The following is a 14,524-nucleotide window of genomic DNA, read 5'->3' on the forward strand; positions in this document are numbered from 1 at the left end:
AAGGGGTGCCCCTTTCCGTCTATAAGTGGGTGCTAGAGTTTCAACACAAACCCACATCAAAACCTCTCCCATCTCAGCTCCTTGGGGATGAAGGGTCATTGTCTCTTGCAACATTGCAGGAGTCAAAAGCAGTACAGCAAATAAAGCTGGTTTACCCTCATTATTTCATACATACATACATATACCAAGGCTTTTTCACCCATCCAAGGGAGGTAGCCAAAAAGGAAAAGGCATAAAATAATTCCCACCCATTCCATCCCTAAATACATTCCACACCCCTCCACCCTGCCTCTCATCTTAGTACCTCCTGGATGACAGGTCATCCCTGCACCTTGTCCAACAGCACAATAAGCTCAAGACAGCCCACCCAATTCTATACTTCAACATCCACCACAAGTAAGCCCCACAAAAAGCCCAAGATAATTAAGAACCACACCAATATCCTTACATATACATACATATACCAAGGCTTTTTCCCCCTTACAAGGGAGGTACCCAAAAAGGGAAAGGCATAAAAACACTCCCACCCATTTCATCCCTACATACACTCCACACCCCTCCCACCCTCCCTCTCATCTGACCAATATCCTTGCATTCAGAATATCATCCAACTCTTAACACAGTACAAACACAGAATACCCCTGGTCACAGGATCAAACTGCCATAGATGAAACTACCACAAAGAAAACATTCAACATCTAATCCTTCTCTGCTCCACATAATCCCTAGACAACACAATATTTCTTCTGAGTGATCTACAGATCCACCCAATAGTGGTTACCAGTTACTTAGGAGTTGTGGGCATGAGATCCACCAGTAAATCTGATGCCCCAGGTCTCTTGCAGGAGACCTACTGCTCCCAGATAATTGAATACTGCCACCAGGCAGGCCAACAAATCACTCAAGCAAGAAATACGGTGTTGTTGGTGTAGAAATGAGAAATAGACATCTGGGAATGGATGCTAAGAGGAGGTTATATGAAGGAGATTGTGCCAACAGCTATGTACGGGGCAGAAACATGGAACATGAGAGAGGAAGAGAGAAGGAGTTTGAATGTGTTTGAGATGAAATGTCTGAGAAGTATGATAGGGTTACTAGGCTAGATATAGAGTGAGAAATGAGGAGGTGAGGAGGAGAACAGGGGTGGAAAGGGAGCTGGGAGATAGGGTTGATGAAAGAGTATTGGGATGGTTTGGACACATGGAAAGAATGAGTGAAGAAAGACTAGTAAAAGAAGTGTGGAAGGCAGAGGTGGAAGGAGTGAATATAAGGGGGCGTCCTAGGATGAGATGGATGGATGGGGTGAAAGGGGCTTTACAAAAGAGGAATGTCTGTAGAGGAAGGACGGGAGAGGACAGAAGATGGGGTGAATGGAGAAGGGTTGTGTATAGATGAGGCTGTGATGCATGAGGGGGAGTGGGTGGGGGATGGGGGGTGAGGAAGTATGTATGAGAAAAAAATTGATGCAGCACAAAGGGATTTCTCCCCATCTTCTCCTTTCCTGCATGAGGGGACGGAGAGGGGGGGGGTCGCCGAATTTATGAAGCGGCCTTGCTGTGGATGTGCTGTGTCTTGCGACACTGCTTCTGACCCAGGGTAGTGGAAAGGATGAAGGGATGACCCGTCATCCAGGAGGTGCCAAGATAGGAGGGAGGGAGGAGGGTGGAGGGGAGTGGAATATATGGGAAATTAAATGGGTGGGAGTGATTTCTATGCCTTTTTCTTTTTGGCTACCCTCAGTGTAAGGGGGAAAAAGCCTTTGGTATATGTATGTATGGTGTAGAGCAGGGTGGGATGAGATGTTCAGTGTTTTCTGTGTGGTGGTTGCATTTGGAACAGTTTGACTTTGTTTTGATAATATTTTAATATTGGGTGGTGGCCTGAATGCAAACATCCCATTCTGGTTCTTGTTTATTTTGAGAGATTTTACTGTGGGACTTGTGTCCACAATGTATGTGTGTATTTACCTAGTTGTATTTTACGGGAAGAGAGCTATGCTCATAGTGACCCACTTTTGTATCTTTCCACATCCAGTTTGTTCTTAAAATCTTGTATAACTTTAGCACTCAATGTTTCCACATTCTTTGTGAGAAGCTATTCTTTTTCAGACCTCTTCTGTAACTGTCCTTTTTAAGTTTCTTCTGTCCCACATTATAAGTGGTCTCTATTAAGAATTTCCATCACTTTCATAATTTTGTTGATGGTTAGCAAATCACCTCTCTCTCTTCTTTGTTCCACAGTTGTTGTCGTTCCCTAGACTGTCTGTCCGAGCAGTCCCGTCTCCCCAAGGAATGCCACAGCCAAAACTGGGTTTTCCCACAAATCCTTTATAGAGTGTATGTTGTGTTGTTTGCGTGCATGATTGTGTATAATGCAGTCTTCCATTATGTGTTGTATGGTATGGGGTGAAGTGTTACATCCTGGGCAGCTGTTCACAATGAAGTCATCCAGCCTCTTCTGGTAGCTTAGAAGTGCTGGGTGGTGGCCGCACCACAGTCTGGCCAGGTGGACTCTGTCCTTTTGTGAGAGAGAGGATTCAGAAGGGTGGATATCAGGGGGTCTGGCATGCAGCAGTGTGTTGTCTTTCAGTGTATTAATGGAGCGGTGACTGATATGATTACGAATATGTTTCCTGAGGCTGGTATTTGGTGGTTGTGGAGGAAGAGAAGAGAGTATCTGTGTGTGATACAGGTCTTTGGGTGTTGTTTTAATGTTTCTTGGTGTGTGTGGGTGTTCTGCTATGTAGTGTAGCGGGTGTGATTTGTTTGTGGTGGCTGCGGCAGTGTTTGAGTGCCTCTCATGTCGAGGTGGTCCTTGACTTTGAGGACTTTTGTTTCATGGTGTAAATGATCTGTAGGTGTTGTATTTGTACAGCCTGTAATTGTTTTTAGGGCTTTGTTTTGTATGATTTGAAGGGTGTTGTGGTGTGTCTCACTGAGATTAGGAGCCCATGCAGGACTCGCATAATTCATCACTGAGCGTATGCATTGTTTGTATATTGTTGTATTAGTTTCTTTGTTTTGTCCAAATGTTTTGTCCAAATGTTGTTCCAGTGCGTTAAGTCTAAGTGTGCATTTGTTTTTTATGTTTGTGATGTGTTGTTTGAAAGACATGGATGTATCGTATGTTACACCAAGAATTTTTGGTGTGTTTGTGTGTGGTATTAGTGTGTTGTTGATGTAGAGATGAGGTATGTATTTGTGTTCTTTTGTCCAGTTGTTGTTGTTGTTGTCGTTCCCTAGACTGTCTGTCCGAGCAGTCCCGTCTCCCCAAGGAATGCTACAGCCGAAACTGGGCTTTCCCACAAATCCTTTATAGAGTGTATGTTGTGTTGTTTGCGTGCATGATTGTATATAATGCAGTCTTCCATTGTGTTGTATGGTATGGGGTGAAGTGTTACATCCTGGGCAGCTGTTCACAATGAAGTCATCCAGCCTCTTCTGGTAGCTTAGAAGTGCTGGGTGGTGACCGCACCACAGTCTGGCCAAGTGGACTCTGTCCTTTCGTGGGAGAGAGGATTAAGAAGGGTGGATATCAGGAGGTCTGGCATGCAGCAGTGTGTTGTCTTTCAGTGTGTTAATGGAGCAGTGTGTGATATGATTATGAATATGTTTCCAGAGGCTGGTATTTGGTGGTTGTGGAGGAAGAGAAGAGAGTATTTGTGCGTAATAAAGGTCTTTGGGTGTTGTTTTAATGTTTCTTGGTGTGTGTGGGTGTTCTGCTATGTAGTGTAGCGGGTGTGATGTGTTTGTGGTGGCTGCGGCAAGTGTTTGTGTGCCTCTCATGTCGAGGTGGTCCTTGACTTTGAGGACTTTTGTTTCATAGTGTAAATGGTCTGTTGGTGTTGTATTTGTGCAGCCTGTAATTGTTTTTAGGTCTTTGTTTTGTATGATTTGAAGGGTGTTGTGGTGTGTCTCACTGAGATTAGGAGCCCATGCAGGACTCGCATAATTCAACACTGAGCGTATGCATTGTTTGTATATTGTTATATTAGTTTCTTTGTTTTGTCCAAATGTCGTTCCAGTTGGTGAGAAGTGTTGCTGTAGATTTGGTTGGAGCTATTTTGAGTCTGTGATGAACCATGTGTTGAGTGTATCAAGGTATGGCTGGATTATTTCTGCAGCTTTGTCCGTGTTACGATGTGTGCATGTGATTGTTATGTCATCTGCGTAGGAAGAGATTTATATTTCTGAGGTGTCTGGTGTGGGTAAGTCATGCATGTATAGATTAAAGAGCATGGGGGATAGAACTGAGCCCTGTGGTACTCCATTCTTAATGTTTCTGATGTGTGATGATCAGCCATTATATGACACATAAGCATTCCTACCTGCCAGATAATTGGCCAGCCATCTTTTGGTGTTATTGTGCATGTCTGTGTTATATATTTTATTTGTTAGGTTGTGGCGGGGGATAGCATCAAAAGCTTTACTAATGTCTAATGTTATACGAAGTGCTCTGTGGTGGGGCCTATCTGAATTGATGCCATCTAAAATTCTTTGTGTGAGGTTTATCAGAAGAGTGTTTGTGGAGTGTAGTGGCCTAAAACCGTGTTGTGAGTCAGCAAGGGGAATATGGGGTGTGACAAGTTGAAGTATTAGGCGTTCAATGACTTTAGAGGGGGTGCAGAGAAGTGTGATTGGGCGGTGCGATGTTGGGATTGTTGGGTCTTTGTTCGGTTTTGGAATGGTGATTATTTTACCATGCTTCCAGATGTCGGGTATAGTGTCGTGTGAATAGCTTAGTTTGCAATGTTTGTGAGTGCGTGTATACCTTGTGGTCCAATGTGTTTTTGGTGGATGTTACTTATGTTATCAGGGCCACAGGCAGATGAGTGCTTGAGATTATGTATTATGTGTTTTGTCTGACTGTCTATGAAGGGTGTATAGTCTGCGTCTGTGGGAAAGTCTTTCTTACGTCGAATAGTGTGTCGGTCGTCAGGGTGAGAAGTGAGATGGCTTGTCTGTGCAAAATGATTTATGAGTGTGTTTGCTTGTTGTCTGTTTGAGGGTAGATTGTCTGTTGTTGTGATTATTGCTACATGAGAGCGTGTTGTGTTACTGTTGGATAGTGTAATGCTGTTGAGTGTTTTGTACAATTTGCTGCTGTTTGTTTTGTGATCAAGTGAATTGATAAAGTTTTTCCAATTTTGTGTTTTTTGTTCGTGTATTTTATTGGCAATCACAGTGTTTAGTGTTTGTATTTGGTCAGCTATGTTTTGAGGGATAGGTGTGGGGGTATTGTGTTTAAGTGTGTCTCGTTGTCTGATGAGGCCTTGGATTTCTGGTGTGAAGTTGGGGTTGTGTGATATTCTGTTGCCTCTAGGGATGTATCTCTTGTCTGCGTTTTGTATGATTGTATTAAAAGTGTGCACAGCATTGTTTATGTTTGTGATTGGTGTACTGTTAAGTGTTTCAAAATGTTGTTCTGTCTCTTCAGTAAAACCTTCCCAGTTAGCTCTCTTGTAATTGGTGTATGTGTGTCTGTGGCCAACTGGGGTGCATCTTGTTTTGGTGGTGATGATGATTGAAAGGTGGTCAGAACCAAGGGTTCCAACCACTCTCCATGATGTTGTTGGGGTTAGGCAGGGGGAGCAGGTGATATCAGGAGAGGAGGGAGTGTATAGGGCTTGGTGTGGGATATGTGTATGATTATGTATGTTGTTCATGATAGTCAATGAGTCAAACTGAGTCTGTATATCAAGCCCTCTGTCTGTGTCAGGGTTGTCGACATACCAGGCAGACGACTTGGCGTTGAAGTCTCCACTCATGATCAGGTTGGGGATTGAGGGTAGTTGGCTAAATTGAGGTCTGAAGGTGTTTGGAACTGTGGGGGATGATTGGGGGGGGGGGATGTATATGTCAACTATTGTCAGTGTTGATTTGTTGTTGTTGTTGAGAAGATAGGGGTTACTAGGCTGGATAGTGAGAAATGAGGAGGTGAGGAAGAGAACAGGGGTGGACGAGAATTTTTTTTGATGCAGCCCGAAGGGATTTATCTCCCGTCTTCTCCTTTTCTGCATGGGGGGATGGAGAAGGGGGTCGCCGAATTTATGAAGTGGCCTTGCTGTGGATGTGCTGTCTTGTGACACTGCTTCTGACCCAGGGTAGTGGACAGGATGCAGGGATGACCTGTCATCCAGGAGGTGCAAAGATAAAAGGGAGGGAGGAGGGTGGAGGGGAGTGGAATATATAGAAAATGGAATGGGTGGGAGTGGTTTCTATGCCTTTTTCTTTTTGGCTACCCCCCGTGTAGGGGGAAAAAGCCTTTGTTATATGTATGTATGTATGGATGTACTGTGTCTTGCGACACTGCTTCTGACCCAGGGCGGTGGGCAGGGTGCAGGGATGACCCGTCATCCAGGAGGTGCTCAGATGAGAGGAAGGGTGGGAGGGATGTGGTGTGTATTTAGGGATGAAATGGGTGGGAGTGTTTTTATGCCTTTCCCTTTTTGGCTACCTCCCTTGGAAGGGGGAAAAAGCCTTGGTATATGTATGTATGTAGTACACTGCTATAACTAGTTTCCCTTTCTGTATCCATAACTTTTCCTATTGGTACCCTTTCTGAAATCCTAAAAAAACATGGTTTTCCCACCTTTGAGTTGTCTTTGAGATGTTGTTTAGACATGTCCTCTTCGGTGTGTGTATTTACCTAGTTGTATTTTGCGGGAAGAGAGCTAAGCTTGTAGTGACCTGCTATTATCCGCATCCAGTTCTTTCTTAAAGTTGTGTATAGTTTTAGCACTCACTGTTTTCCCTTTTAATTTATTCCATGTATCTATCACTCTATGTGGAAAGCTATTCTTTTTCAGATCTCTTCTGTAACTGTCCTTCTTAAGTTTCTTCTTGTGTCCCCTTGTATTTCTATTGTAGATCATCCCTGTTAAGGATTTCCATCCCTTTCATAATTCTATATATGGATATCAAATCGCCTCTTTCTCTTCTTTGCTCCAGAGTTAATAATTTTAGTTTTTTTAATCCGTTCATATGACAGCATACTGAGTGTTGGTGCCATCTTTGTTATTGCTCTTTGATTTTTTTTTTTTTTTTTTTTGTACTGGGTGACCAGTGTCGCTACATACTCCAATTTTGGACTTATCAGTGTAACTAGGATTTTCTTCACCATCTCCTCGTCCATGTAGTCAAAGGCCACTTTCATTGATCTTATTACATTGTAGGTTTCTCCAACTATTTTATTTACATGTTTGTCTGGTGTAATGTCATTTAAAATTATCACTCCTAGGTCTCTTTCTGAATTTACTTTTGTAACTTCTTTTGTTCCAATTTTGTATTTGCCAGATATTCTATTTTTGCTTTTTCAAAATTCCATTAAACATTTTTTTAATGTTGAAATTCACTTAATTCTTTTTACTACAATTCCAGACTCCAGATCTCCCTAGAAAGATTTACAGTCTTCGTTTCTCACTTTCCTCAATAGTTTTGCATCATCTGCAAAGAAGTTTATGTAGCATTTAATTCCTTCATCCATGTCATTTATATAAAATAGCAAACATTATTAGGAGCCAATACAGAGCCTTGGGGTACTCCACTTATCATGTCTACCTATTTTGAGTTCTTTTCTCTAAGTATCACTCATTTCTCTTCCTTTCAAGAAGTCTCCCATCCATTCCAACAATTTTCCTTGTATTCCACCTATTAGTTCAATTTTTCTTAGTAGTTTCTTTTATGATACTTTGTCGAAAGCCTTTTGTAGGTCCAGGAAGGCACAATCTGCCCAGCCATCTCTTTTTTGTATTATGTCTAGCAATCTTGAGTAAAAGCATATTAAGTTTGTTATACATGATCTTCCACTTCTAAATCCAAATTGATTGGGGTTTGATATTTTGTTCTTTTCCAAGTGTACAGTCCATTTGTTTTTAATAATTTTTGCATATTTTAGCAACTGTGCTCATCAGGGATACTGGTCTATAATTTGTTCAAATTTTCTTTGTCTCCTCCCTTATATATTGGTACAATATTAGCATTCTTCCAGTCTTGTGGTACTTTTCCTTCTTTGAGTGAGAAGTCAATTATCTCGTGTATTTTGTCCGTGATTTCGTCTATGCATTCTTTAAGTATCCAGTTCGCTATTCCGTCTGGGCCATGTGATTTTCTGACATCGAGTTTCTTTATTTGGTCCCTTATTTTTTCTGTCACCATTATTTCTTCAATTTTGGGGGATCCTTCCTGGTGACTATCATCCCACAATTGTGAGCTTTCAATTGTAAAAACAGGCTCAGTGTCTAGTCATTAATTCGGCCATTTCTACATGTGTATTCTTGATTTCCTTCACGCAGTTTTATTATTTTGTTTGTCTTTTAGTTTGTTTACATATCTGTAGAACATAATTACATCATATACATACATATACCAAGGCTTTTTCCCCCTTACAAGAGGGGTAGCCAAAAAGAAAAAGGCATAAAATCATTCCCACCCATTCCATCCCTGAATACACTCCACACCCCTCCACCCTCCCTCTTATCTTAGCACCTCCTGAATGACGGGTCATCCCTGCACCTTGTCCACTGCCCTGGGTCAGAAGCAGTGTCGCAAGACACAGCACATCCACAGCAAGACCGCTTCATTAAATCGGCAACCCCCCCTCTCCGTCCCCCCATTGCATAAAAGGAGAGGACGGGGAGAAATCCCTTCGGGCTGTGTCAAATTTTGCTCACATACTACCTCACCCCCCATCCACCTCATACAATCACAACATCATCCATATACAACCATTCTCCATTCACCCGTCTTCTGTCCTCTCCCGTCCTTCCTCAACAGACATTACCCTCTTCCCCAAAGCCCCCTTCACCCCATCCATCCACCTCATCCTAGGACGTCCCCTCATGTTCACTCCCTCCACATCTCTTTTACTAGTCTTTCTTCACTCATTCTTTCCATGTGTCCAAACCATCCTAATATTCTTTCATCAACCCTATCTCCCGGCTCCTTTTCCACCCCTGTTCTCCTCCTCACCTCCTCATTTCTCACTCTGTCTAGCCTAGTAACCCCCATCATACTTCTCAGACACCTCATCTCAAACACATTCAAACTCCTCTCTTCTTCTCGTATGTTCCATGTTTCTGCCCCATACAGTGCTGTTGGCACAATCACTCCTTCATACAGTCTCCTCTTACCATCCATTCCCAAATGTCTATTTCTCATTACACTTTTTAATCCACCAAGGCATTTACTCGCTTCTCTCAATCTACACTACCTCCACCCCCACTCCTCCCTTTCCTGCCACATTTGCACCCAAGTATCTAAAAATATCCACTTCCTCCAGTTTCTCACCCTTCACCTCTTCACCTCTTCCCTCCAGGGCACATCGCACGTCTGGCAGCATTAGCTACCCGACGTGCGATGTCTCGAAATAATAATTGCATTATAAAAAATAAAGTCAGTGCTAAATTGTCCGTTCTCTTTCACCCGTGTATTTTGATAACCATAGAAAACTGATGAAGCCAGTTTAGAGAGAATGAAAATTATGTATGGAAGTGGTTAATGCTCACTTCCAGCCTACTGTCACTCTCTCCCCTTGTACATCTCATCACCTTACTTTTGCCCACATTTATCTTCAGCTTCCTTCTTTCACACACCTTCTCAAACTCTGTCACTAACTTCCTCAATCCCTCCTCTGATCCTGCTACAAGCGCAGTGTCGTCAGCAAACAACAGCTGGCTCACCTCCCACTTTTCTCCATTTTCTTTAATCATCTCCAACCCCTGACCCACTACCCTTGCATTCACCTCTCGCACCATCCCATCCATGTAAAGATTGAACAGCTAGGGCGACATAATGTATCCCTGACGAAGTCCCATCTTTACCTCAAACCATTCACTCTCTCCATTTCTAATCCTAACGCGAGCTCTACTACTCTCATAAAAACTCTTGACTGCTCTGAACAGTTTTCCTTCTATCCCATATATCTGCAGTACCTCCCACAGTGCCTTCCTGTCTACCCTGTCGTAAGCCTTTTCCAGATCCATAAAAGCCCAAAAAACATCCTTTCCTTTTCCTATAGCTTTCTCACATATCTGCCTTACCACAAAAATCTGATCTACACAACCTCTACCTGTCCTAAAACCACACTGTTCCTCACCAATTACTCCCTATGTTCCTCTCCTACTCCTCTCAATCAAGACCCTCTCATAAGCCTTCCCAACTACACTCAACAAGCTGATCCCTCTTTAACTACTACACTCACACTTGTCCCCCTTTCCTTGGTAAAGCAGAACTATACAGGCACTCCTCCAGCACTCTACCCTCTCTTTAACAAACATTAAATAACCTCACCAGCCAGTCCACCATAACTGTACCTCCTTTCTTCAGACATTCTGCATGGCATCCATCCAACCCAGGTGCCTTACCTGCTCATCATCATCTTAACCCCTTCCATACGGTGCCGCCTACGTAGGCGTCATGAGGAGCAAGTGGATTCGCGACGCTGCCATGTCGGCGTCTTGATTATATTTATTGTAGTCACCCCTGTGTTTTTACATTCTCTCAAATGTGCCCTGAATCCCATTCTCTGTGGTTTTCGAAATTCGCGGGTGAAAGAGAGAACGATCGATATAAGCGGTGACTATATTTTATGATGCGAGTATTATTACGACACGTCTTACGGCTGGCATTGGCTGCTGCCCACGATATTTAAGTCCGGAGTGAAGTGGTTAACGGCTGCTTTCACTTCATCCTTCCCTATTTCTCCTCCATTTTCCTCACTCATCACTCTTGTTTTCTTAGCACTTTCCACTGCAACTACCTTTCCCTCCCTATCCTCCTTCACATTCAGCACCTCCCTAAAATACTCTGCCTAACTTCCTCTCACTGCCTGATCTTCCATTATTACCTCTCCATCTGCACCTTTTACCTTTTCTTCTTTACTTGATTCGCTTCTTTTAATTTCCTTCCAAAACATCTTTTTATCGCTTTCAAAATTTTCTGTCATACTCTTTCCCCATTTCACATCTGCTCTCCTCTTTGCTTCCTATATCTTACGCTTAACTTCCTTTATCTTTACTTTGTACCTCTCATACGATTTCCTCGTCCTAATTTGTAGCCAATCTATGAATGCCTGCTTCTTCTCTTTTACACCCTTCTTTGCTTCCTCATCCCACCACACACTACCCTTCCTTCCATTTCCTCCCACCCTCCTTGTTCCACACACCATCTTTGCACACCTTATGACTCCCTCCTTGAACCATCCCCATTCCTCCTCCACTCCTAGTTCTACTCTATCCTTTACTCTCTCAACTTCTTCTTATACTCATTCTCCTTTTTTCCTCATTTAAGCAGTTCATTCTAAGTACCTCCCTACCTTCTGCCCTTTTCCTCTTTCTCCACCTATTCTCCACTCTCAATTTACCTTCCACCAGGAAATGATCTGATATTCCCCCTCTCTCCCCTTAGAATATGTACATCCTTAACTCTTCCTACCATACTCCTGTTTGATTAGTATGGTGGCAGTGTAGTTTCTTGCTGCATTTATTTGGTTGTGCTTGTGTGATATAATGAGATCAATGACAGGTTCACCACCTGTCACTGATCCTACAAGATGGACAGAGAAGTGGCCCATTTTCAAAATCTATCAACTTCCTCACCACATTTGACAAGGTCCCCTGACACATACCTCAAGGTGTGGTTCTGGTTACCTGAATGCCATGGGTCTTCTGCATGAGAGACCAGGAGCAATGGATTGATAAGATGTAGACAATATTTTTTCCTGGAGTGACTTGTGAGCTCACTTGGAGGCTATTGCTGAATACCTAGGGGCCACAGGTCTCCTGCATGAGACCAGGGGCAATGGACTGTGACTGATTGACTAACTCAAACTGGATTTGTTCGCACAGGGAACTACCTGCTAATCTTTAGAACATCTGAAGTACACCAAATGTAAATGAGGATAAAAATGACAAAAATTAAGAATTTATAGTATACATGTGCACATATTTACCTTTCCTCAGAAGCTGTTGTATAAGCTGCTGATTCATCAAGTTCTGTTTTGTTAGATTCTTGAGAAGAAAAGAAGGTTTCATGTGAACTAGGTAGAGCATCACAGAAGTTGTCTTGTTCATCCACTACAGGAGCAGAAGGAGCAACAGGAACAGGAGGGCACTTGCTTGCAGTCAATTTGACCTTTGTATTTTTAGAGTTTTGTGATGAAAATTTTGTAGTTGCAATGCCTCTCACTTGCTTTAGTTTTACAGTTTCATTCTTTTTCTCCAGTGCCTATAAAAGAAAGATCGATATAAAATTTCATGTATCTACCTACTTACCCATACACACACACACAGCTTTACTATACTTGGACGAAGACATGATAAGAAAAAAATATTGGTTACATTGATAAGGCCTAGACTAGAGTATGCGGCAACATTGTGGTCACCCAGTACCAAAAAGAATATAAAGAAAATAGAAAGAATCCAGAGATCAGCAACAAAAATGGCACCTGCACTTGCAAACTTATCATATGAGGAAAGATTGGCTAAACTGGAGTTACCGATGTTGGAGCAAAAAAGAGAGAGAGGTGACCTACTGACCATCTACAGAATCATGAAAGGCACAGAGATACTTGATAGAAAGGGCTTACTAAACTCGGATAAGAGAAGCACAAGAGGGCATGGAGAGAAAATAAAAAAACATAGCTACAGAAGAGAACTGAACTTGGAACAAACTGGACAATGAAATAGTATTCCCAAAAACCATGAGTTTAAAAGCAAACTAGACATTGCGAGATACAAAGGCGGGACACCACGAGCACAGCTCCCCTTCCCGCAAAATACAACTATGGATCAAGCCACGAGTTCTCATTTGACAGAGTGATAGCTGTCAATCAAGTCCAACATGTGACTGAAGACAGTGAGGAAATAGATATCCCCCTCAATGAAAGAAATAATTGTAACACAAAAGGAAATCAGTGACCAAATCAAAACCCTGACGTCAGAAAATCAAATGGTCTGGACGGAATTGCAAATTGGATAATGAAAGAATGCATGGAAGAATTAAGAGATAAAATATACAATATAATTAAATTCTCACCTAAAGAAGGAAAAGTGCTACAAGACTGCAAACACTACCAATTTATAAGGGAGGAAACAAGGAAGACCCATCAAATTACAGACCGGTCTCCCTGACAAGCACAGTAGCAAAAATTAGTGAAAAGGTTGTCAAAAATAGATGGGTTAAACATTTGGAAGAAAAAAACTATACATACGAATACCAAGGCTTTTTCCCCCTTACAAGGGAGGTAGCCAAAAAGGGAAAGGCATAAAATCATTCCCACCCATTCCATCCCTGAATACACTCCACCCCCCTCCACCCTCCCTCTTATCTTACAACCTCCTAGATGATGGGTCATCCCTGCACCCTGTCCACAGCCCTGAGTCAGAAGCAATGTTGCAAGACACAGCACATCCACGGCAAGGTCACTTCATTAAATCGGCAACCCCCCCTCTCCGTCCCCCATGCATAAAAGGAGACGGGGAGAAATCCCTTCGGGCTGCGTCAAATTTTGCTCACACATACACCCACTCCTCGTTTAACGACCTACTCGGTTAACGACAACTCGGAGTAACGACGGATTTTTATGACAGAGTAATATTCGTTTAACGTAAATCTCCCGAAGTTACGACGTCGTGTACGATAATTAAGTTGGCTGAGGCAAATTTGTATGTTATAAATGAACTTGTATGGTGGATATTAGCTGTGAGGTAAAGTGTTCTGAAGCTTAGGTCTACACTACCATCCTGCAAGCTGCAAAAACTACCTGGGGTACAATATATACCGGTATTTTGTAAATTATAATGTATCAACGTAATATGCAATTTTGAGAGCAGAAATAAAAGAAAAGGTGCTAAAACAAATTTCATAAGTAACGAAGTCATGTCGGACGAATGGTACACCATGTTTGTTATGATAGATGCCGATGTCGAGGAAATGAAAGGATGATAAATTCGCCTAACCTAACCTGTGTTTGATAAATCATTACCTGCAAATTAAATGTCATCCGGCTCGTCCTCGTTGTCGTCGTCGTGAGAGACGTTGGCAGACGACAAGATGGCGTCCCGATCCTATGCTACCGACTTCATTCATTAGCATATTTTCTTGTAGCATGGTATTTTTTACTTTCATTTCCGCCCACAAAATTGCATATTACGTTGATACATATTAATTTACAAAATTAATAATTAATTTTCTATTGCTATATTGCGCCCATGGTCGAAACTAAAAAAATACCCTGGCATTCGATATGGAATGTCAGCATACGCGGATTTGGTCATATATGGTAATTTCGGGAACATAACCACCGTAAATAAACAGTAAATAAAGCTTTAATGTACTGTATAAAAGAGGGAAATACACGAAAATAAAGATACATGTATTGCTGGACATTGTACATACAGTACATGTACGTATATTTATACACTTTCACTTAACGACCAGTTCGGTTAACGACGGCGCGCTGGTACCAGTTGTCATCGTTAAATGAGGAGTGGTTGTACTTCCTCACCCCCCATCCCCCACCCACT

General features: G+C 42.3%; 1 protein-coding gene across 6 annotated transcripts in view; it reads right to left on the reverse strand.

Annotated features, from left to right (window-relative positions):
• The window catches only part of LOC143025468 (G2/mitotic-specific cyclin-B3-like), a 65,945-nt gene that overhangs the window by 22,329 nt on the left and 29,092 nt on the right, over window positions 1–14,524 (reverse strand). For all 6 annotated transcript variants that reach the window (XM_076185175.1, XM_076185178.1, XM_076185176.1 and 3 more), the window contains exon 3: window positions 11,950–12,224. In XM_076185175.1, coding sequence (XP_076041290.1) covers window positions 11,950–12,224 — 275 coding nt within the window. The remainder of the gene's footprint in view (window positions 1–11,949; window positions 12,225–14,524) is intronic.

Source organism: Oratosquilla oratoria, chromosome 5 (assembly GCF_046742065.1).
Source record: "Oratosquilla oratoria isolate Oo_2021 chromosome 5, ASM4674206v1, whole genome shotgun sequence".
NCBI classification, from domain to species: Eukaryota; Metazoa; Arthropoda; class Malacostraca; order Stomatopoda; family Squillidae; genus Oratosquilla; species Oratosquilla oratoria.